The sequence below is a fragment of the Lycium barbarum genome, chromosome 7, assembly GCF_019175385.1.
Source record: "Lycium barbarum isolate Lr01 chromosome 7, ASM1917538v2, whole genome shotgun sequence".
NCBI classification, from domain to species: domain Eukaryota; kingdom Viridiplantae; phylum Streptophyta; class Magnoliopsida; order Solanales; family Solanaceae; genus Lycium; species Lycium barbarum.
In genome coordinates, this window is record NC_083343.1 from 16,388,288 (window position 1) to 16,412,477 (window position 24,190).

Consider the following 24,190-nt stretch of genomic DNA (forward strand, 5'->3'; position numbering starts at 1 on the left):
TAGAAAATTATGATTGAGGACATACATCAGTTTCAGAATCCTGAGCCATAAAATTCAAATCCTGGATCCGCTTCTAGAGGTTTAGTAATTACGAATACTGCAGCAACTCAAGCTTATTCAGAAGAGTCATTTGTGTTTCCTTCTGCACTTTGAATCCTACTTTCTCCAAAAAGCATTTAATAGTTTCCTTGTCATTTAGAAGTAATCCTAGAAGGAAATCATGGGGACAAAAATAGAAGCTGGAAATGCTTGAAGCTTCATGAATTGCCAAACTAACACCACAACTAGAAGCAAATGCGAATGAACAAAAAACAAGAAGCCATCTGGATTTAGTTAGTAATAGTTTCATTTTGATGAATTACTACAGATAATTTACCTTTAAAAACTGTAACAACTGAAAATGTGATTTGTTTTCCAAAACAAAAAAAGAGGGCAATAGGTATCAGAATATCAAAAAGACTGCAATTGTCTTATTCTTTTCTGCAGCTTTTTCAAAGGCAAATTTGGATCACAATGGTTCATGAATCCAAATTTTCTGTTTCATCTTTTCTCTTTTCAATAACAGATAGCAACAATGAATACCTCCTATAAGCCAATTGCAGATTTAAGAAAACCAGTAGACACAAACAGAGATTATATGCTCATATTCCAGTAATTCCAGCATACCATTCATATTACATAACTAGAAAAGTGAGATTAACCTCTAATCCAATCCACAGAAGCAGAACAGTATAGATGTTAACACGAGTTGAAGTTGCAAACTGAGGAAAATCTGACAGAGAAAATTCATGAGTTACAAAAGACAGAATTCACAGGAGATCCAAATAATGTGGAACTGTGGGGAGTATCCATTTGTCGCCGCCTATGAAATTCCTGACAGTAAACCTTGATGCGACCATTGAATCATCGGTGGCATTTTCCCACTTCACACGTCCCTTTGTATCTGCACCTTGTCCTCTATTTCTATATTCCATATAAAATGGGCGAACTAGGGGCCTTCCCTCAAATTCAATCCATCCTCTTGGATTTATCAGTAGTTCTATATAACTTTGCATAATCACAGTTGTTGAGAAGTTACCCCATGGGCGACCTAAATACATAGTGATGTTACCCGCTTTCACCAAGTCGGGGATAGCTTTTAAGGTGCAGTTTTGCAACACTAGTCCTGTTCGAGCAGCCTCATGATCTTTTTGTTCCGCTGTGATGGTAATATATTGGCCACGCAGAGGCTCGCGTACTTCGATTAAACAGTTCTGGAACACTGCAGATGCGTCACCACACATAAAGTCTATAGTTCCCAAGATATCGCAGTCCCTATAAAACTGTTTATCGTATTTTGTGTATAGAGTATCTTGATAACCCTCAAAACGGCACTGATAGAAGGTAAGAAATTCTGCTTCCGCTCTTAATGCTACTGCCTGTAGCATTTTAGCTCCAGCTATGTTCCTAAAAGTGATTCCTTGGGCTATGAAGCCTTGGCCATTCACCCCTGAAAAGTGAAAAGACAATGAACCGAATCAGTGATGCGTAATAACAAGGAATGATCTACTGTTAAAGTGAATAATTCGAGAAATTAGTTATTTTGAAAATGAACACAGATTACGCACCCACTGTTGCAGTATAAGCTTTCCCGATGCCCCCAACATAGCTTTTATTTCCAGATATTATGGTTTTGCCCATCCCTTCTCCAATGAAAACTATGTTCGTTTTCCAGCTTTCGATTTGGACATACTCATTGTAGGTTCCTTGTTTTATTTTGATGTAGTAATATGCAACACTGTTGTTTGGAGCTGCTAAAACGGCAGCCATTATTGCCGTATAATTGCCCGTGCCATCTAGTGCTACTGTTGCATTAGGAGGTTGTGTTATTTGTTGACAATCTCCGTAGCATAAAATGGATAACCAAGTCATGACAATAGTAGTAGTGAACCTCATTGATGCAGTTAGTAGATATACTGATCGGAGAATATCAAAAATAGTCAAATGGAGTAAAACCGTGCAAGAGAATTGTAACGATAGGAAGGAGAAGATACTGAAAATTAGAATAAAGGATCAAAGGAAGTTGAACATCAATATATATATCAAAACTGGTCTAGTGATCAAGAAGAACTGTCAGGGAAATGGTTAAGAATAATATCTCATCCTATGTTCATGATTAGAGAGGCTTTATATAGATGAGAATTTAACCCAGCCAATTCAAAAGTTTGTTACTAAATGAATAAGTTGGTTACTACTCTAATTAGAATGAACATAACTTTTAAGAAATAACAATTCAATTCAGGAATTAATTATTGTTAACACATTATAAATAATACTTATTTCATGTGATCTTTGCTTGTGTCTACTGTTTTTCTTAAATCTGCAATTGGGGTTATAGGAGGTATTCATTGTTGTTATCTGGCTTTTAAAGTAAAAGATGAACAAACAAATAAAGCATGCTAGCTGATGTTCTCCTGAACTAATAAGAGAGTGTGAACCAGTAGATTTCATCACCACACATATTTGCTCTTTCTACTTCTTGTGTCTTGAGTTGGTTATGTACCACTCTAATTAGAATTAGCATAACTTCTAAGAAAAGAGAATTCAATTCAGGATTAATTGTTGTTAACACATTATTAACTCATTTCATGTGATCTTTGCTTGTGTCTACTGTTTTTCTTAAATCTGCAATTGGTGTTATAGGAGGTATTCATTGTTGTTATCTGGCTTTTAAAGTAAAAGATGAACAAACAAATAAAGCCATGCCTAGCTGATATTCTCCTGAACTAATAAGAGTGTAAACCAGTAGATTTTCACACCACACCTATGTGCTCTTTCTACTTCCTGTGTCTTAAGTTGGTTATGAACATAACTTTTAAGAAAAGACAATTCAATTCAGGAATTAATTATTGTTAACACATTATTAATAATACTTATTTTATAGGATCTTTGCTTGTGTCTGCTGTTTTTCTTAAATCTGCAATTGGTGTTATAGGAGGTATTCATTGTTGTTATCTGGCTTTTAAAGTAAAAGATGAACAAACACATAAAGCCATGCCTAGCTGATATTCTCCTGAACTAATAAGGAGTGTCAACCACAAGATTTGTAAACCAAGCCTATGTACTCTTTCTACTTCCTGTGTCTTGAGTGTTGGATTCATATCCTGCCATTGTGATCCAAATTTGCCTTAAAAAAGTTGCAGAAAAGAACAAGACAAAGTTGCAATCTTTTTGAGATTTTGACACCTTCTGCCATCCTCCTCCATCTTTTTTTTTATTTTTATTTTTTGAAATAGAAAATCACATTTTCAGTTACAGTTTCTAAAAGTAATTATCTGTAGAAATTTAGCAAAATGAAACTAAGACTGATTAATTTTAAATGACTCCTTGCTTTTGCTCTTTCGGATTTGTTGTGGTTCTAGTATGGTTTTAATTTGGCAATTCATGAAGCTTCAAGCATTTCTAGCTTCTGTTTTTGTCCTTTGGTTTCCTTCTAGGACTCTTTAAGTGCAGAAGGGAACTGCTTATAATTCCGATATCCTTCTCATTTTTATCCTTAGCAATTTGCATTTTCCCTATGAGAATTCTAAAACTTCTGTATGTCTTCAATTGCATTCACCAAGGTGGAATTGAAACATTAGAAATCCAAGGGATGACAGAGAATTTATATGTTTGCTTATTGCTCTTAGAGAAGAGTTACTGTTACGTCCCGTATTTTTATACATTGGGACAACCCGGATTAACTGTGATAATTTAAGATCAAGACTAATCCGGGATTTGAAGTCGGGACTTTTGACCAATTGATTTTATTTTGAAACATAAGTTATATATGAAATTGTTGGTATTGAACACTTAGGAAAAATTGGGACCACAATTCATAAATTTGGAATTTAAAATCTTGCACAAAATGAGGCTCTTGGCCGTGTAGGTCCTTAAATGGCCCACACAATTTTTGTGGTCAATTTTAATTAGTCCACCACTTGTGTGGGCCATGATCACTTGTACAATACATGTGGACTTAAAAGATGACCAAGAGTTCATCTTTCTCTCATTCACCACACTTATAGCCTGTTTGGCCAAGCTTCTAAAAACAGTTTATTTTAAAAAGTATTTTTTTCAAAAGTACTTTTAAAAAAAGTATTTTTGGCTAAAAGCAGTTTGTGTTTGGCCAATTAATTTAAAAAGTACTTTTGAACAGCAATTAGTGTTTGGCCAAGCTTTTAAAAAGTGGTTATATGTATATTTTTCTCAAAAGTACTTTTCAAAAAAGTGCTTTTGGGCAAAAGCTATTTTTTTTAGCTTCTGAAAAACTGTTTTTGCTACTCCTCAAAAGTACTTATTTTCTCCCAAAAGCTTGGTCAAACAACTCACTTTTTTTAAAATAAGCACTTATTGAAAAAATAAGTACTTTTGGACGAAAAATAAGCTTGGCCAAACAGACTATTAGACTAAAATATCAAGAAGTTGAAGGAGAAAAAAACCCCTCCAACCTCTCGGCTAGCACCATGGAAAATCAAGATCATTTTTTTAGCCTCTCCAAAAATATTTCTTGGGTACGAATCAACTAGTTAGAGGTCCTTAAGTAACGTGAAAGCATCGTTGGAGCGATCAAGTCATTCATTTAAGAAGATTGCAAACCCTAACTCATTGTGGAGTAAAGAAGGAAGGTAAGAATTTCTCTTGTTTTATGAGTTGTGAATGTTTTGTGCACCATGTAGTATGTTAATATGGGTGAAAATCATGAAATATAGTATGTTGGAAGTGGGGTGTGTGATGGGTGTGTTGACCGTGTGAAGTATATGTGTGTTGTGTGGTATTGAGTTGATGAATTAGTTCCTTGTAGCATGTCGATTGTGGTAGGATGAAGAAATAAATTAGAACCATCTATATGTACATATGTGGGTGTGGCCGTATATATGGTCCCAATGTGTGGCCAAGAATGAATTAATATCGCTTAGCGTCGTAATGGTTATTGCGATGACTTTTATGTTGGAAATGAGAGTTTAATGTCCCAAGTTTGATATGATAAATGTGCGGACTGATTTGGAGAACTTTGTGCATTTAATGCAATCTTTATATATGAGGACCATTAACATATGTATATGTGTAGTGTGGACGAATGTGAGTCCTATAATATGTCGAAGATCGCATTACTATCGCTTAGCGTTTTAATTGTCGTCGTTATGAATTTTAGTTGGAATTGAGCATTTAATGACTCAAAAATGATGTTGGAATGGTAGGGGCTGATTTAAGGCTTATTGTACGTTTGATGTAATTTGTATATCCATGAAAATGACATCGTTATATTGTGAATTGTCAATACAAATCATGATTTGAAAATGAGGAATGTGTTAAAAAGGGTTGTTCTCGGTTGGGGACTGTTATCGGCCAACTTGGGAAAATTATTGGATTGTTGGGAAAACAATTATGTGGATTGTTTTGGATGTTCTTGAATATTGTTGGTAAGGATTCGGGTTGGAAATTGAATGTATGAGCGATAATGAGGCTTGAATGTAAGCCGTCGAGTTAGTTATTATGACTGTTGTTGAATGATGAAAAAGAGAGTATTAATGTGATATTGTCTTTCAGATTGGTTATTGGAGTTGCTAGGTTGGTTATTGTTGTTGTGTTGTTGATTTTGGACGAGTTAAATGCTCGGGTTGGCCTATTTACAGGGAAAGTGCTGCCGAATTTTCTGTAGAATTTAGAGTTAGTTTGGAATAAATTGCTTAACTGCCCATGGCTAATGTATGATATTCGTTGGCGTACTTGTAGACCTTGGGGAGCCCGAGGCGTAGATTGGGATTAACTTTAGGTTGGCTATCTTGGAGGGCGTTCGAGGTATGTAAAGCAACCTTCTTTTCTTGGCATGCCTTAGTTTCACATAGGCTAGATTAGAGCCTTAAGGAAATTCCAAATCCGGAATCCGAGCATGATATGATCTATATATTCCTTAGCACTCTTATGTATGATTTGATGAAAAATGAACCATTATGTTTTTGAAAGAAGGGATTTCCAAACTTTGTACAAAAAAAAGCTTCACTTTAATGAATTTCGTAATTTTTGAATGTCATATCTTTTGCATAAAGGCTCGGATTGTTCCAACAATTCTATAAGAGTCTGCATGATGTATAATGTGTATGTTTTCCATAAGCGGGCCTGATTCAGGTCGATACCCGTCCGTGGGTCCCGCGACCTTTCTTTATGTAATTCGGAGAATCTTTGAAAGAATTTGGTATGACCATTATTCTGATTTCAAATATGATCATTTTACTTATGTTTGAAGCTATGATAATGATTTTATGCATATGACTACTCACGACTCTATTCGTGCATTCTGTTATTCCTTTCGCCGAGTCCCGGGCCGGTTCTGTTATCGTGCGCATTTTGATATACTCCGGAGTTATGCTGTGTTTATGGTTCACCGAGCTACTCGCAAAAGAGGGTCGGTGTTACACCCCGTAAGAGTCCGTGCTATTTTAATTAAGACAAGAAAGAATGAGTTAAGAAAGTTCAAGGAAAGTTAATCGAGTTAGTAAGAATATCGTTATATATATATGGTTGCCTTAAGTATCCCGAGGTGACATCGTAACCTAAAGGATTTGAAATCGCGTTATGAGCGTATATGAGGTAATGTGAGTGCCCTTTTAAAGTATTTGAGATTATTAGTAATGATATAGAGGATGGATAAAAGATATGAATATATTTTTGCGATTGGAGTTTCGTCGAAGCTTCGTAAGTTCTCTAGTTACGTTTAAGGTTATTGTGATTCTCCGGACCCTTCGAGATGTGTATGGATTGTTATGTATGTATATGAGTATGTATATGTATGTATAAGAGGTTACATGAGGGTCGGAAGAGGATTAGAAGTTAAACGAATCTGAACGAAATGAATCCGAACAACTTCAGAAAAATCTCGGACCAGATTTTTAGCCCATATTGTTGGAGGCATATCTCCTAGTATATGAGGAGTTTTAAGGTGTTTCAAAAGCCTAAAATTAAGTTCATCGAGTATAGTTTCCAACGCAACAAACCGCTCGTCAAAATGATATTTGGATAAGGACATATGGACGATGCAATTTGGGCTGGCAGGGCAGCAAGTTTGGACCCGATCCAAACACTAATGTTTCGGCCCATGAGGCCCATTAACGTTAATATATATAGCAAATTCATTTGAGGGCTGATCATTTTCAGCTAAGATCCTCCAAAAACATTAGAGAGAGAGAGAGAGAGAGAGAGAGAGCTCCTAGGCTAAGGAAGCCATTTTGATCGAAATCCGAGCCCCGAATCCCGAAGCTCATAAAGAGAAAAGTGTTGTACGTTGCGTTGCCTTCAATTTGAGCTAAATATTGGTCTTGGGGAATGGAATTTTCGTGGTTGAGCTGCTGCTAAGGTATTTATAAGATTCCTTTTATGTTATTAAAGTGTTTATTTAGAGTTTTAACGAATTAGAACGGAGAAAACAACATTATAAACTCGTTTGTTGTTTTGTTGAGATTTATGGATTAGGGGCTGTTTTAATTGAAATTGTTGGACTGATTTGAATTAATATTTTGTTTGTTGTAATCATAGATTATGTGATGAGAATGAAGGAATTTAAAGGTTAGAGTTGGAGTTAAAATTGTTGTGGGTTGTTGTAAGGATTATAGAGATAATAATGTGGTTTAGTTGCATATGAATAGATGATGTGGTGTCGTGAGGCTGCTGTTGTATTTCCCTGAAATTTGCTGAAAAGATTGCATGAAATAAGGTATAAGAAGTGCATATGGGCTGCTTGGTGTATTGTAAGTGTTCGTTAGAATTTCGGGCATCGTTATGTTATAGTTGGGGGCTGTTTTGATATGTTGTTGTTCTTGTTGAAATAAAAGAATTGAAGATATGGTTGTGTCCATATGTTATTGTTGGTATTTTTGTGTCAACAGGAGAGCAATTGGAAATTCGGATAGGCGAATATATAGGGGAAATGCTGCCGAAATTTCTGTAGACAAGTACCAGTTAGAATTGGATTTCTAAGTACTTGTAGCTAATATTTGGTAATTGATAATATTATTGTAGATATTGGAGAGCCCGAGACTTGAGTCGGGATTTGGTTAGCGAGCGATTGAGGTATGTAAAGCCCTACCTTTTCTTCTTTTGGCATGTCCTAGGTGTACTAGGTTTGGATTTGAGCCTCGGGGAATATTCTGTTCATGGAAATCCGAATTTACTTTTAGTACTATTTCATTCAGTGAAATTGAATTAGAACCTTTACATTTTGTTGGAAGAAATGTTCAAATATTCGTAACTTTCACAAACGTAACTGAATCGCCTTGAAACTTTCCTGGATGACTCCATAGAGTCTAATGATTGTAAATCACGTACGCCACCTCGACTTGACCCGAGGTGGGCCCACTAACCCCGAGACCTCCTTCGTTTGTCCTATTTGACTTACTTTTGTATGATATCAAAAAGGAACTTCTGCTTATGATTTTAGCTACCAAAGAATAATGTTTTAGTTGCTACATTACATTCTAATATATACTTTGAACTACAAATACGATTTCAGAAGTACTTTTGTGAGACAGACCTCATATTGTTCAGTTGTTCAAACTAGTTTACCTAACTTGTTGTCATATGATTACATCAAGTCTTCACAAATGTTTTATATGTAAATTGCATTTAGTTTCTCACTACTCCGCTCGTGCATATTACTATGATATCGTTCGCCGGATCCCGGGCCGGTTTTGTGATCGTGCGTACTATGACATATTCGGCAGTATGATGTGTTACGGTTCCCGAGACCTCGCCATAGGGCCGGGTTCCGTTTGCATACGGTGTTATGATGTGATATGGCATATGTTATGTTTGATGATATGATATGTATGATGATATGATGTGTTCGGGGTTCGTACGGAGATTTGAAACCTTCTGGAGTATGTTGTGTTGTGGCACCAGCGTCGGAGTGGTGACCACGTTCCTGAGCCTTATGCATGATTTCTGTTTGCATTATGTACATGTGTCTTCAGCATAGGTTTTTGGTATACTGACCCGGTATTCCCTCTCTGTACTTTTCACTTCAATTGTGGTTTGGATTTCTGTACTTTATGCTTTACATACTCAGTACATCTTTCGTACTGACCCCCTTTCTTCGGGGGCTGCGTTTCATGCCCGCAGGTACAGAGGTTCGTGATCCGCCAGTGTAGGCCACACATTCTGCTATTACAGAGTGCTCCTTTTGATCTGGAGCCCATATGTTGGTATATATCTTTTGCGATGTATATGCTTCTGTATATTTGACTATTGGGGTACGGCGGGGCCCTGTCCCGTCCTATGCTTTCGTTATGATGTGTAGAGGCCTGTAGTCATATATGTGGGTCATGGGTCATGTGTGTGTGTTCGTTTGCTTATGATCTGCGTCTTAATGCGGTCCCGTTTGTTATTATGGCCAAAACGGCCCATTTGTCTGTATACGTGTATGTGTCTGGCGATGTATATTCCGCCAACCTACCAGATTTGGATGCGGCCAAATGGCCTGTATTTGTATGTTCGTATATGTGCATATATTCGGCGATGTGTATTCCGCCGCCTCTTTTGGTTCTTATATGATATTCCTGTACGCGCGACCGCTTAAGATAATAATTGTTTTCAGTCTGTTTAAAATGATGAATATTAAATTTTAGTTAAGCTATAATATGGCGACTTGGTATGTAAGTCTGTTTGGGGTGTCCAAATAGGGCACCAGTTGCGGCCCACGGGGCTGGGTCGTGACAGTCGGGTTCCACCTATATTGTGGTGTTATGCTGTGTATGGCGTTATGTTGTGATGTGATATGTGACGGGGATACGGAGATTTGAGACTTTCTTGTGTTATGCTGTGTTATGGCGCCATCGACGGGTGGGCGACCATATTCTTCTGTACCCGATGCATGACTTACATGTTTTTGAAAGTAAACAAATTTTGATATGTTGGATTTGCATTTATGTTTGATACTTCCATTTCGTTTATATCTCAGATTTGCTTTCTGTACATTCTGCTTTGCATACTCAGTACATATTTCGTACTGACCCCCTTTCTTCGGGGGCTGCGTTTCAGGCCCGTAGGTACAGACGCACAGTTTGGTGATCCTCCAGTATAGGACACCCCCTTCTGCCATTGGAGTGCTCTTCTCATTTCAGAGCACATATTTTGGTATACATTTTGTTCGTTGTGTATGTACATATTTGTTCAGGGGTACGGCGGAGCCCTTTCCCGCCATATGTTCTGTTGGTCTGTTTAGAGGTCTGTAGACGTATTTGTGGGTGTGTGTGCCTACTTCTGTACAGATGTGTTTGTACGACCCTATTCGTTATGGCGGCCTTGTCGGCGTGCACTTTGTATATGTTTTGGGCCGTTGTGCCATCCGTTAGCCTTGTCAGCTTTTGATACATCTGTTAGCCTTGTCGGCTCTTGATATGTTTGATAGCCTTGCCGGCTTTTTGATATATATATATATATATATCCGCATATGGTTGCGTTGAAATGTGTTCGATACAGTTTGATATAGTTTGAGACGGCATATAGTAATTGTGGCCGTATATGCTAATTGTATGTGATTCGATATGGATATGCATGTCAGGGTGCCCAATTAGGGCACCAGTCACGGCCTACGGGGTTGGGTCGTGACAGTTACACATAGAAACCACAACAACAGGAAAGGAACCTCCAAAGAGGAAAAATATAACGAGAATTGGTTAACTCTTAAAGTAAATAAAGTACATAGAAACTCTACATTATTCAATTCCTTAGCTGTCCCTTGAGTCTTGCTGAGCAGACTGTTGACATCATATGGAGCCAACTTTTCATGTCTGTTAAGAATGTGAAGTAGGCATTCCTCCAAGAATGGTTGACAATTAAACAGTCCAAGATTCCCCAAAATGCGATAAAGAAACCCAACAACATCGACATATAAAGCCCCAGAGATGGAAACTCATCATTGTTATCATGTTTTTGAAGATTGGTGTTGCTGCCACGATCGATAGGGGGGCTAGGAGGAGCATATCCGGGACATCCTTGAAGAGGAGGACTGCGGAGTTGAGCATCGCCACTGTAGGATGATGTATCAAAACTTGGCAATTGAGTGCTGGACGGAGTTCTCCCCGATAAATGGTTGTTTGACAAGTCCAACACAGTAAGAAAGTCAAATTAGCAAGGCCCTTAAGGTTCATAATAGAAAGCTGGTTTCTTGACAAGTCAAGAGATTACAACATCTTCATTTGACCTATTCCTTCAATGATAGTTCCATTCAGATCATTTCTTGAAAGATTCAAAGATTTCAATCCTCTCATCTCAGCTATTTCTTCAGGAATACCTCTTCATATACAATAAAGGATTATTGTACCAGACTCTTGGGTTTTCCATTGAATCAATAGATCGCTGATGTACGAATAATGACGGAGAATTTTGCCATAGAAAACTTGGACTATAAATTCCATTGGCTCACCAGAACTATCATCTTGATACAATAAGGTAAAATTGTTGAAGCATTGTGGAATATTCCCAGATAATCCATTTGCTGAAAGATCCAGTATCTGAAGAAATTGAAGCTGACAGATAATCGATGGTATGCTGCCATAGAATTTGTTGAACCGTAGGCTCAGAATGTGCAAATTGAACATTTCCACTATAGGATGATGTATCAACACTTTGCACTCAGATAAGTCCAACACACTTTGAAAAGTCAGATTAGCAAGGCCCTGAGGGATCACACCAGAAAGCTGGTTTCTTGACAAGTCAAGAGACTGCAACATCTTCATTTGACCTATTCCTTCAATGACACAAATGGCCATCTCATTATGGCTTTCTAAATAGTTCTTGGTGAAGGGACTAGTAACTGTGCTGAGGCAGCTTCTTTATTGTTTGGGATGAAGGGATGTCTAGTCTAGAGAATGGCTATAATCACATTATGGCTGAGAGTGGCTCAAAGTTGATTGTTTACTACATTACTATCCGTATCAAGATTTCCCCGATATCCAAGGAGGTTTAGATCACTGCTCCAGCTTAATGATATCAACATCAAGCACTGTTACATAGAAGTTAATCAAGTGGCTGACAAATTGTCATCACTGAGTTACAGCTCTCCGGATTCAAGATTCTACAACTATGCAGAATTACCAGCTTTGAGAGTAACCACCGTCTATGATCCTCCTTAGGATGTTTACCATAAGTTACTTTTTGTATACGCTAGTATTTCATTGTGCAGGATTCGGACAATGTTAAATATCCTTAAACCTTTAGCATTTACTTCATCTTAAACCATATGTAGGGGTGATTATGCTAGCTTTCAATCTAGTCTAGGAAGAATTTGTAGCATTAAACCCCCTCAATCACTTGTAACAACTTTTTGAGATGAATATAATGTTCGGTTAACCTTAAAAACAAAAAAAGGGTAAACAAGTAAAGTAGTAGAGTATATAAAAAAGGAACGTGGAAGAACTATATATGTGGGAGATGACCCGATAACTTCAAGGAAAGGGTGCTATCCAATCTTTTTTAGGGAAAATCTATAAATACTGGGAAAGAATATGTACAAGGATTAGTCCAGTTTTTCCTTAGTTACCCAGTTTACTCCAGTTTTTCTTTAAACACCTCTTAATACACTTTTATACAATAAGGACACATTGTTTACCGTAAGTGTATATCGTTGTATAATGTCGTACAACGTTGTATATCGTGTGTATAAGCACTGTTACAGAAAAAAATAAAAAAGTTGGTTATGCGAATGTAAACAAAAAATATGTGTATGTACGTGTAATATATTATGTTGGGTTGTATATTTTTGTAAATATCCCTTTTCTTTATAAGTCGCTTTAGTCATTTGATACGCATGATAAGGTATGATATCTCATAAGTTTAAGAATAATTTTACACACCGTTTGTTAAAAGGTATAAAATAAAATGAAGCTCAAAGTTAATGTCCCACTTATCCCGTCAAACTTTGAATTATTTTATCCCACCTCTGGGACGGGATAAATTAGTCCTACCACGAATAATTTAGTTTGGTACTAAACGAAACGACCCGTGACTCCATTGAAATATTTTTGTAACATCATCCCACATTTTAGCAATATACATGGTTACTCTGAGAATAAAATAAGCACTTACGCCTTGTTTGTTTCTACCATCTCCGGTCAACTTCACCACCAGGTAATTCACTCTTCTCTCTTCTCGACACTCCATAAATAGGGCCTACCATGTGTTCGATTAATTGCTACAGTGATTTAGGCCTGTTTGTTGAGTAACCAAAATTGAGGCAAAATTTTCACGTGTAAATCTGAATTGTTCCATGGAATTGCTTGGTCGCTTGTTATTGTAGTGGGATGAACTATAATTCCCACTTATTTGGGAGGGTGAAACATTGTCTTAGTTGTTAGCACTCAAAGAATAGTGCCCACCATGTGTTTGAGAAAATGCCACAATGACATTTAGGCTTATTTGGTGAAGTCTAAGTAATCAAAGGTTGTCGGTTGTCGTGTGGGGTGATTTTGCCATAAATGTGTCTAGCAGTAGGTCACACAACGTATTGGGGCAGGGTGGATGAAATGGAGGCTCGCTTCCGGAGTGCTATGTGATAGGAAGGTGCCACCACAACTTAAGGGCAAGTTCTACAAAGTGGTGGTTAGACCGACTATGTTGTATGGGGCGGAGTGTTGGCCAATTAAGATCTCTCACGTTCAAAAGATGAAAGTTGCCGAGATGAGAATGTTGAGATGGATGTGTGGGCACACCAGGAGTGATAGGATTAGGAATGAGGCTATCTAGGACAAGGTGGGAGTGGCCTCAGTGGAAGACAAGATGCGGGAAGCGAGACTGAGATGGTTTGGACATGTGAAGAGGAGAGGCACAGATGCCCCAGTGCGGAGGTGTGAGAGGTTGGCCATGGATGGTTTCAGAAGAGGTAGGGGTAGGCCGAAGAAGTATTGGGGAGAGGTGATTAGACAAGACATGGCGCAGTTACAGCTTACCGAGAACATGACCTTAGATAGGAGGGTATGGAGGACTCAAATTAGGGTAGAAGACTAGTAGATAGTATCGTTTACCCTTTCATATTAGTAGTCACATTATCGCGATATAAGTTCTTATGCTTTGATTTCTGCTAATATCTGTTATTCTGTACTTTGATTATCTTATTTTATTTGTGATAGCCACTGCCCCTTTGCAAACTGCTTCTTCATGGCTTAGTCGCTTTCGTTATTTTCATTTCCATATCGCTCTGAATTTTCTTGGCCTTATCTGACCTCTTTTATGCTTTCTATTGAGCCGAGGGTCTTTCGGAAACAGCCGTCCTACTACCCTCCCCAGACCCCACGGTGTGGGATTTCACTGGGTTGTTGTTGGTGTTGTTGTTGTGTCTAGCAGTGGTCGAGGTATGTGTTAGCTTCACGCTGTGTCATGAACTTCGCTGCCCTGCGTTGATGTGGAAATTCTTGTTGGCAAATCATACAATGGATCATCTTTTTGGTGCATTATGCTATATGGTTGCAACTGATTGTGTTCAATAATAGACCTCTATTTTAATGACATAACTGGAAATTAGACTAACTTCTGGCTTAAAATTTTCTCTGCTTGGAAGTGCTAAGCACTCCCATCATGTAGGCGTAAAATGGGCTATTAATACAATTTAAAATGGATTCATGGGTGTCATAGGACCCCCGCTAAGTTTAAGTGTCTCATTGAAAATCGGAGACTTGTTGAGGGAGTCTTTATGTATTCTCCTTAAAATGAAATTTGCATAAGATAATATGAGGCTTGGTTAGATAGATTAGAAAATAGTCCTTGCATAACTTATGCAATTGATTGGTTGTCGCATGAGAAAAAGTAGTTCTTGCACAATTTTTTGCAGCGTGTAATTGACAGTATCAAATAATGGTCACATTATATATTATGAAGGATATAATATGGAATAAGAATACGTGTGTCAATAAGAATTCCTTCATTATAAATGATTTACTGCATTATAATCTCTGCATAACTATCGCCGACGCCTAAATGCACCAACCGCATGCAAGTGCAACAAAAGTCTACTTGAGTGATAGTAGTTGCTGCATACCAAACAGCAGGCTTTCGTACTTGCAACAGATTCCATTTTCCGGAGTAGGCTTGTTGTTTCCTTCTTTGCATAAAGCTTTCGTCTCCGAAGCATGCCTCTTTCTCTGGTTGGTTCTTTTTGCCCTGTGATTGCTTGCTGCAAGGCCATAATTATTGAATCATTTGCTTTGCAGAATGACTGAATTTTGATACTAATTGGCATCGTGATCTATTTTATTTTTCTGGTGATCTAGTTTCACGATTTCAAGTTTTTAACCCACCATCATCGTCTGTTTTCAGGTATTTGAGCATTTATTGTGAGTTGAAACTATTTTTTGTTTATGTGGTTCAAGGACACGCAGATTAAAATGACTAAACAGTGTCTCAATCTTAAATTGCTAGATTGAAATAATAGAATATGATGAATTGAAATAATAAACAGAATAATTGAGCAAGGCAGAATAAGAGATTCTTATTGCTATGTCTCTGGGTCAGTTGTCTGGTAACAACACCAAACTTTGTGAACTCAAGAGCAAGAAACATATAAACAACAACCAATTACTTGAATCGCCCGACAATTTTAAGGATAATTTTACACTAAAAACAACAAATTGGAGAAAGAAAAGTGATATAATCCAAATTCATAATCAAGAAAATGATAGAGAGAGAAGACTGGATCCTTTCAGCTTTGCTCGGAGATCAGGTCTTCTGACGAGAGAGGTCGCATGAGATGAGCTTTTCCGCAAAGTCCATCGATGATTCCTTGGTGGGTTCTCTTTTTGGCTATTCTCTGTTGTTACATATTTGTAGGAGTTTTATGGAAAGGTGTTAGGTTTAAGTTTCGAATATGGATGGGGTAGGTTTTGAGTATACAGTGTGTCGGAGAAGAAGGTGGGAAGGAGAAGGAATACCAATCACCATTTAAATCATTCTTTTTCTTTTTCTTTTTTTTTTTTTTTTTTTTTTTTTGGTAATTTACATGTAAAATTTCATAGTAGGACACCATCTGTTTGTGAAAATGCCTATAATGGCTGGAGATGTTGTTTCCCTAATGTATTTTGTAAACCCTTTGTCTGTTTTATTTGACTGCAGATGGCAAGAGACTATAAGGAAGAGACATTTGAATTTATGAAGCTTGCTTTAGAACAGGTATATGGACCTCTTATATTGTTGATAAGTAAATTGAGTCATGTTTGTTAAAGATGTAAGTATATTCCTATCACTAGTAAACAAAAAAGAAAGGAAATTTATTTTGGGCAAAATAAAAGAAAGTTTAACCAATGATTTGAAGGAGCAAAGTAATAGATGAAACACAGAGAATGGAAAAGCCCAAGTAAAAGCTCCTTTTTTACCACTAAACTTCAGTAAAAGAAGTTGATAAACTTTTCTTGAGCGAAATTTCATCAAGCAGGTAACCGTCAATGTGAGATATGAAAACATATATAAAACCCAAATGGGAAAACAATGAGGGGCTTAACTGACTCGGGCTTGCCAATGATTTTGGCAACAGCTTTAGTAGCATCTTTCAGAATATCAGAAGCTACTACTTGTACTAGTGATAGGAATTTTATATGTCTTCCTGATCTTTTAGGATCTTGTTATTAGGCTACTCTTTGGTTATTTTAGCTTCAAATCTTAGTTCAGTAGAGTTTAGAGCTAATATTTGTATTATCTCCTCATAACTGTCCCAGATATGTTTCCAATGTTAGGATCTACGCCTTTCATTCTGTATCACGTTGTTGCGCTGTAATGACTTTTGACGTGTCTTGAGTAGGAATAACTTTTGCTACTATAAATTAAAGGTTCTCCTCTTCTCGGCATGAGATAAATATATTTTGAGGTTAAAGCAAGCAATTTGATTATGCTTTTTCCCATTTGGATCGATAATGAGGTATAAAATTGAAGGATTCACATTCTTTATATACCTGGATTTTGTACAATGTTGCATTATTCATATATCTCTTTGGTGGTTTAAGTTGGGATAAAGAAAGTTTGGTTGCATAAATATTACTCAAATTATGAGGTCAGATTTATATAATTATTTAGGGAGCTGATAAAGTTCATTTATAGTTGTTTTCTACTACTTTATTCCAGTTTGTTTCACTAATACAATCTTAAGCAAGTCTCCTTCACAAACAATGGTATAAGCTGAGATAAAAGGCTTTCACTTGGGGTCATGATGAAACAATAGCTGTATAATAATCAGGTAGGACTTTGTAGCCCAAAACTCTTGACTCGATACCACATATCTGTGCAATCTGTATAGTGTGCTCTTTCTTCTCTTGTTTTGTCACCATATATAGAACCTAGTTACAAGTTTCCTTTTGCTTTCTTTGCCATTCTACCCACGTTCCTAATACTTCTTTCCTCAACCAGGCAAAAGATGCATTGGACAATCTTGAAGTTCCAATTGGGTGAGATTCTTGTTAAAGATATTTGTGTACTTTGGAAATGAATTCTGTCTAATCCAGTTTAACTCCATCTACAGAACCTTCTCTTTATGTACAGGTGCCTTGGTGGTTTCATCCTCAATTAGGCCCATGTTGACATAACCATTTGTGCCTCCTTGAGTGTTACTTTGTTGATCATTGTGGATGCATATTAAAATTTCCCATTCTTATAGTAGAGGAATATTTTTGCTAATGTCAAGCCCCCTCCCATTAAAATCTCCCTCGAACCTTAATAAAGGTTGAACAGTATGTAAGCTGTGTAGCAGCAATGTCACAAACATTATGCCCGCACGAGGAGGGTTGGGTTAAGATGGTGAAAGTTTTCTAGATGACTAATCATATCCGAAAGCATAACATGATTTGGCTGGAATAAAAAATTTCCCTTAAATCATGTATCTCGTTTGATGCAGTTTCCGATGTCCTTGTCTGCTGAAGTTTCTTCAGTTGTGCTTTGGTCAGTTCGCATATTTGATTATGTTTTTCCTCATTCCAGTTGCGTAATTGTTGAGGATGGGGAAGTCATTGCCTCGGGAAGAAATCGAACTAATGAAACCAGAAATGTAAGTTTAAACTCTATTTTTCTTAATAAGGTTATCAGGTTTCTACCATTTGGTTGGATTATCAGTGCTAACCTGATGTCAATATGTATGCTATATATAATCTATCTTGGACACTTGTATTCATTTGTATAAATCATATATGCCTATGCTGTCCACTTGCATGTTGTAATGAATGTATCAAAGAAAAAGATGTGCTGTAATGAAGAGGTTGTATTTGCAGTAGTGATATCTCACCCTCCCTGGTACTTTGCAACTGTACAAATATTATAATATAGCCTCTAAAGCATTTCAATGTTTTTCCTAAAGCTCAGTCATGTTACTTGCACCAGAAGGCTGGACGAAAGCATGACTTTTGCAAAAAGTGTTTTCTAAAAAATGGAAAATAGAGGGATATCCTAGTAGAAAGAACCGTTTACCTCCAACCTTGAGGTTGATTCGAGTCACCAAGGGGAAAAAAAAAAAAAAAAACGCAATGTTGGCCCGGGGGTGGGGGTGCGTGGGGCAGTGCTATCAAGGGCGCGCTTAAAGCACACTTAAGCCCTAAAGCGAGGCGCATAACATGTTGAGCACTCGCCTCCCTTAGCGGGCGCTTCGGTGACGTCATCAAGGCTCTAAGGCATACTTTCCTTGCCAATGAGCATAATCCTGAACAAGCGACACTAAAGAATTGATATTTCACTTTATCGTAATTTTTTCTCAATTTATTTGTCCATATATTTTTTATTAATGCTTCTTATTATTAGTATTGGACTACACATATATATATTTGTATTTTTTTTCTCCATTTGTGCCTTTCTTCATCAAAGGCCACACTTTATTTGCGCTTAAAGCCCCAACATCATTAGAGCTTTTTTGCGCTTTTCACCTTTGATAACACCGGCGGGGGGTATATCCAAAAGAAAACAAAGCTGTCTTCTAAAAATGCACTTGGCTATATTATTTTTTGTGTGTGTATCAAAAGCTAACCCTTGAAAAAGATTGTTCTTCATAACTATCTTCGTATTGTTTGCCTCATAACATGCCGTAGGTGATTATTCAACTTTAGATTTTCGTAACATTGATCAATGCAAGGATTTTTTACTATCTCCCTCCAAGAAGAATATATATAACCATTATATGTTTTTGAAATTGATTTCTTATTAGGTTATTGCAGTTGATACTTGCCTGATTGTTTGCTTCTTATTGCTAAATCTGGGCTCTTACTAATTAATTAAGGCTTTGTGTTAAGGTGCACTTATTCTCTAATCATGTAAACCTGACTGAGCATTCCTGTGAATCCAGGCTACAAGACATGCAGAGATGGAAGCAATTGATTTTCTAGTTGAACAGTGGCAGAAAAATGGACTTTCACCTCTTGAAGTTTCTGAAAGATTCTCAAAGTGCACTCTGTACGTTACCTGTGAGCCATGTATAATGTGTGCAGCAGCCCTGTCATATCTTGGTATGTTGAAGCATTTCATTAGCTGTTGGCCTTGCTTCATATAACGTTAGCACCTTTCTCTAGCATAACATGTTTCTTCTGCTAGGAATAAAGGAGGCATATTATGGATGTGGAAATGATAAATTTGGAGGTTGTGGATCTATACTATCACTGCATACCAGCTGCTCTGAGCTTCCTGCTAGGTTTGATCTCACGCTGATACTAATATACTGAATTTTATTCTCGATAATTCAGCTTTTCAAGAAAAAGCATCCAGCGACAAATGGAAAATTAATGGAAAGTTACAAAACATAACTGGTAGCTTTTTGTTAGATCAATTGTTTATGCCCCTGTTAGATACACTAAAAAATCTGTGATCTATAAATCCTGATCCTCTGGAGATCTAGTGGAACTAAAGGTCAGAAGCAGAAATCACGAGTTAATTCTACCTATGAGCTGTGTGCTCATGCAAAACCTATGGAGATGGTTGGCCTAAGTTTAGAGAGATAAAGTTATGAGATTTCTTGGAAGTGGAAAATTTTGGCCAGTTCTTGAACTTTGTGTTAAACAAATGGTTATTGTCTAATGAAACAATAATTATATCCAAAGTTGTCTATGGAGACCTTTAACAGTGAAAAACAAGAAATTGAGAAAGAGTCTTGAGTTTTCTTGGTAAGAAAAGAAAGGGTCTGGGTTCCTTTAAACGAAAATTCTGAATGCATGACTTATGGATTAGTACACTGCTCCAGCCTGATATCGTCCTAATCATTTGCATTTCTCTTCTTCATCCATCACCAATTCTTACCTGCCGAATTATGTGAAATGCATCCATCTAAAGATGTATGTTTGCTCATCATTATATAATGTAAATGACATAGCCAGCCATTTTGGAAAACAAGGGAGCAGCTCCTTCTGGGAGACCTGCTGCATGATCATGTATTTAGGTGTAAATAAAGGGTTTAGTGCTTTCTTCAGGGAGATCCACCCCTCTCCCTTTCCCAGCAGGGATAAAGAGGTGGTTGGTGTGCTGCATTTTTCAGTGTTTTTAAATTTTCCTGTTCATTTACCATTGCCACCCTCCTGGTCTTTGGTATTTATTTTACTTGCAATTTTTAACAGTGAATTTGCCTCATCAAGAAGGGGTTTCAAATGCACTGGTGGAATAATGGCTTCTGAAGCAGTCTCTCTTCTTCGGAGCTTCTACGAGCAAGGAAATCCAAATGGTATACCTCTGTTCCCATAACATTGTAATGCTAGTAGTCCTTTGACATACTCTATACAGAAAGTGGACGATGACGGACAGACTAGGATTTTCAGCTTGGAACTTAATATCTGCTTTCTTCAGTCATTGTCATCAAATTTGATGGTTTGGCAACTGAATCAATAGATTTAGAAATCCTGATAGAAATTACCCTTGAATGAAATCAGAGCTGATTCATGTGGTAGTTTTTTATATTAGATACTTGCTTCGTATCTAATTAATTCAGAAAAACTCTCACATATTACAGTTCTAAGACTGAGGTTTTTGTCCCAATCTTGCAATATAGAAGAGTGGTTTAATTGCTGTCACCTGGCATATAAACATAGTATTGTGTCTGTAGAAACGATGCCCCTTCAGTACCACAATTGACATGACTTTCAGGGGTCCTAACAATTTATAAATGATGTTTTGCACCATTTTCTGAAAGATGAGCGTAACTGGTGGACTGCAATTAATCTTTTTCAGCTTATAAAGGTTTCATTTCATTCAAGCTTTGAAAGGGTTAATGTTTTCTTTTCCCTTTTAATTTTTTTTTTTTTTTTTGGGGGGGTGAGGGGTGTTTGGAAGAGCAGAGAAGGTGCTCAATTCACACATCACCACATAAGTATGTCTAAGTTTGATGACAGAACATACTTTGATTCCGTGTTCTTTTTCATTTGTTATCAATTACAGAGTAGTAATTAGGCTCTTCATTGGTTCGGAATATATGTCTTATACGGGGAATATGCATTCAAAACACATGCTAAGACTCTCAGGCCGTTCTCATCAAGTTCAGAAATGAATATTCATTCATCTTTTTATGTGTTGCATGTTTCTTTCTAATGTTGTTGCTGTTGTGGCACTTATTAATTTTATGAGCATTAGTGCTAGCATAACTCAAATAATTTTCCTTCTTTAGTTAAAAAAAAACAAAAAAACAACATTTTGCTATCAGTAGGGACTAGGGTTATTGGTAAGGACGGAAGAGAGGTAAATAGGTGAGATGAGTTTTAATCTGTTCTTGATGTGTTGCACATATTTGTACCAATCTCTTTTTGCATGCTTGCAGTTGATCTGTCTGTTCAATGCATTTTCACAGTTCAAGCACCTAAATTGCTTTTGTCTCTTCGAAAAGTTAAAAGTACTTCTTGTTTTTGTGATTTCAGCACCAAAGCCTCACAGACCTCTAAAGCAGCAAGTATAGAAGTACAAGTGTCAGTATTCCTTCAACTTCTGGCATGTGAGGTACAATTTGTAGGTTATTATCCAATTTTGGTAGGGTTTTAGAAAGCTAAATTTTTTATTCCTTGGAAGTGTATTTCTTTGAATTGCTGTTATCTTAATTAAGAAGAATGGAGCCGTTTAGGATTCTTCCATTGCTGTAGACACTTCAAGGTAAGTTAACTGAATTAGGGTCTGTTCCAGGAAATATCATGTAGTGACATCATTGCCCTTTCCTCCTTCCAGTTCCAGGTTTATTGATTATATATAAGTTGCATTGAATTAATTGTAGTAAGTGATATAGAATCTGATGTGTTCTAAAAGAAAAAAAAATTACTACTAACAATTAAGCACAAGAACAGATAAACAAACGAAAAACATAAATAAATATATAAAATGGCAGAATGTTATCTGACAAGTATCTTTGTTTTTTCCTTGCAACTAAATAGCACTTTCTGGGTGCTAATCTGTTAATAAACGTTCACATTAGTCATCAAAAGAAGATCTTTAAAACCTTTGGAATTTTATGCAAAATGTTGATGGAGTACCATTGTGGAAAACGTCAACTGGTATGTAAAAAGTGTTTTACTTACTCACAGCAAAAAGTGAGACATATTTTAAGAATGATCTTCCCTCAATGTAATTTCTTGTACTACGAATCCTGTTTTCTTTTGAGCTGATAGCAAGGTTTTCTTTTTGGTCTGAGAAAATCCAAGCTTTAGCTACTTTGGAGTTGAGGCTTAGTTGATTGGTTGTTTGTTGACCTTTACTATGCTCGTCGATAGGTGCTCGTGTTCCACAAGAATTTTACTATTTTATTCGTAATTAATTCTTTTATAATTTCTGAATTACCTTCCCCAAAACAAAAACAAAATTTCTAACTGCTTCGCTATATTTCTGTCATTCGTCCTTCTCATAGTTAAGATACTTCTTGATTTATATTTTTATAAGTAAACATTAAGGCCATTATAACTTGGAACGTGCTTATAAGCACTTTTTAACGGAACACATTAATTGTTTATTATTAGTTTAGGCAATTTTATCTAAACACGTGCTTGTTTATTAGTTAAATCAATTTCAACATTTGATGTTTATGGCTGCTTTAATCAGCTAAGTGTGATGACCCGCCACATCATCATGCCACCTAGGCGCCATGTGGAAGTATTTTTTCCATGTAGGAAGCCTATGTGGATGCTTACATGGAAAGGAGGCTAGCTTATGTGAGAAGGTTCTAGAGAAATATGGAGATTTCTCATGGAAGACCTTAGAATCTTATGGAATTGCATGGAAGAACCTTATAATAAAAAGCTTCCTTCTAGCAAATTTCTCTTGTCTTTCTCAATTACTATTCCCTTAGCGATCTTGAGTGTAGTAATCTAAGCTGACTTGGCATAGCAAGATCGTGAGCAAGTTGTGCAAGAACGTGAGCGAGTTGTCAAGTGTCGTACGTGCGCTTAGTTGAAGACTAAGGACGTGACAACGTGGTATCAGAGCGAAGGTTACGACTAAGGGAATGACAAACGACGGAGAAATCAACGCTGCTAAAACCCAAGCCAACGTCATCCAGGATGTTGCTGGCAAGAAAGGCCATAACAAAAAGAGGATTGCCGCCAACCAAAGCCAAGAGGTGCCACCAGAGGTTGTATCAAATAAAGGGCTTACATTCCAAGAACCATCTACCACTAAGGCGAGCGAGGATGACGTGGAGGTCCTGTCCGAGGACGCCTCGCTCGGTAAAGAGTGGGTTATGAAGGTTAATGTGGGGATGGACGCCATCGACATATTTGGTCAATGTTTGGGCAAAGTGGAGGGCACTCTTAGCATTCTTGAGGGGCATACTCTTGAAGAAATTGAAAGCATCCGAAATGACTTGGAGGGGCGTATGCAGGCTGAGATTGTGGTAAAGCAAACTATCACTGCCTTAGAATGCAGACTCATGGAAGCGTTGAGTACTATCAATGCCATGAAGGCAAAGATAGTGGCACTCGAAGAGCAGATTAATGTTGGCGTGACCGAGGCAGCCAACAACATTGTTGTGATGAGGGAGGCTATCGAGGCTCCCAAGCCACCAGTGTTCAAAGGGGTTCGTGATGCACAAGAGGTGGAGAACTTTCTTTGGCACTTGGAGAACTATTTTAGGCATGGCAAAGTGAGGGACGATGAGGCTAAGATCAACACCGCTGTGTTGTACCTAACAGAGACTTCCATGCTATGGTGGAGAAGAAAGGTCGTCGATGCTGACAGAGGTCTATGCACAATCAACACGTGGGATCAGTTC

The 24,190-nt window shown here is 37.3% G+C and overlaps 2 protein-coding genes across 7 annotated transcripts; one reads left to right on the forward strand and one right to left on the reverse strand.

Annotated features, from left to right (window-relative positions):
- Positions 1-88: 88 nt before the first annotated feature.
- LOC132601335 (pectinesterase/pectinesterase inhibitor PPE8B-like) lies at positions 89-11,783 on the reverse strand. Its single transcript, XM_060314432.1, has 6 exons — positions 11,336-11,783; positions 1,608-1,955; positions 879-1,489; positions 679-761; positions 583-585; positions 89-284 (listed from the first exon to the last, which is right to left on the reverse strand). The coding sequence occupies exons 1-6, from the start codon at positions 11,781-11,783 to the stop codon at positions 89-91; spliced, it is 1,689 nt and encodes a 562-aa protein (XP_060170415.1).
- A 1,136-nt stretch (positions 11,784-12,919) lies between these two features.
- LOC132603221 (tRNA-specific adenosine deaminase TAD2) lies at positions 12,920-22,198 on the forward strand. Of its 6 annotated transcripts, none has more exons than XM_060316166.1 (10): positions 12,920-13,140; positions 15,216-15,321; positions 15,708-15,787; positions 16,114-16,170; positions 17,398-17,435; positions 17,965-18,031; positions 19,313-19,472; positions 19,558-19,654; positions 20,571-20,674; positions 21,858-22,198. In XM_060316166.1, the coding sequence occupies exons 3-10, from the start codon at positions 15,752-15,754 to the stop codon at positions 21,893-21,895; spliced, it is 597 nt and encodes a 198-aa protein (XP_060172149.1). In that variant the 5' UTR covers positions 12,920-13,140; positions 15,216-15,321; positions 15,708-15,751; the 3' UTR covers positions 21,896-22,198. The 6 variants fall into 6 exon arrangements, with proteins under 6 accessions (XP_060172149.1, XP_060172151.1, XP_060172152.1 ...); XM_060316167.1 differs by lacking the exon at positions 12,920-13,140 and adding an exon at positions 13,173-14,360; XM_060316168.1 differs by lacking the exon at positions 15,216-15,321.
- Positions 22,199-24,190: the final 1,992 nt, after the last annotated feature.

Bases quoted from the DNA above. Each gene is read 5' to 3' on its own strand.
- LOC132601335 (XM_060314432.1), bottom strand. From the start codon at position 11,783: ATGGCCATTTGTGTCATTGAAGGAATAGGTCAAATGAAGATGTTGCAG. The intron at 1,490-1,607 runs GTGCGTAATCTG...TTCACTTTTCAG, and splicing joins AGCTTATACTGCAACAGTGG to GGGTGAATGGCCAAGGCTTC. The intron at 762-878 runs GTCAGGAATTTC...GATTTTCCTCAG, and splicing joins TGGTCGCATCAAGGTTTACT to TTTGCAACTTCAACTCGTGT.
- LOC132603221 (XM_060316166.1), top strand. From the start codon at position 15,752: ATGAGCTTTTCCGCAAAGTCCATCGATGATTCCTTG. The intron at 16,171-17,397 runs GTATATGGACCT...TTCCTCAACCAG, and splicing joins TGAAGCTTGCTTTAGAACAG to GCAAAAGATGCATTGGACAA. The intron at 19,655-20,570 runs GTTTGATCTCAC...AATTTTTAACAG, and splicing joins TGCTCTGAGCTTCCTGCTAG to TGAATTTGCCTCATCAAGAA.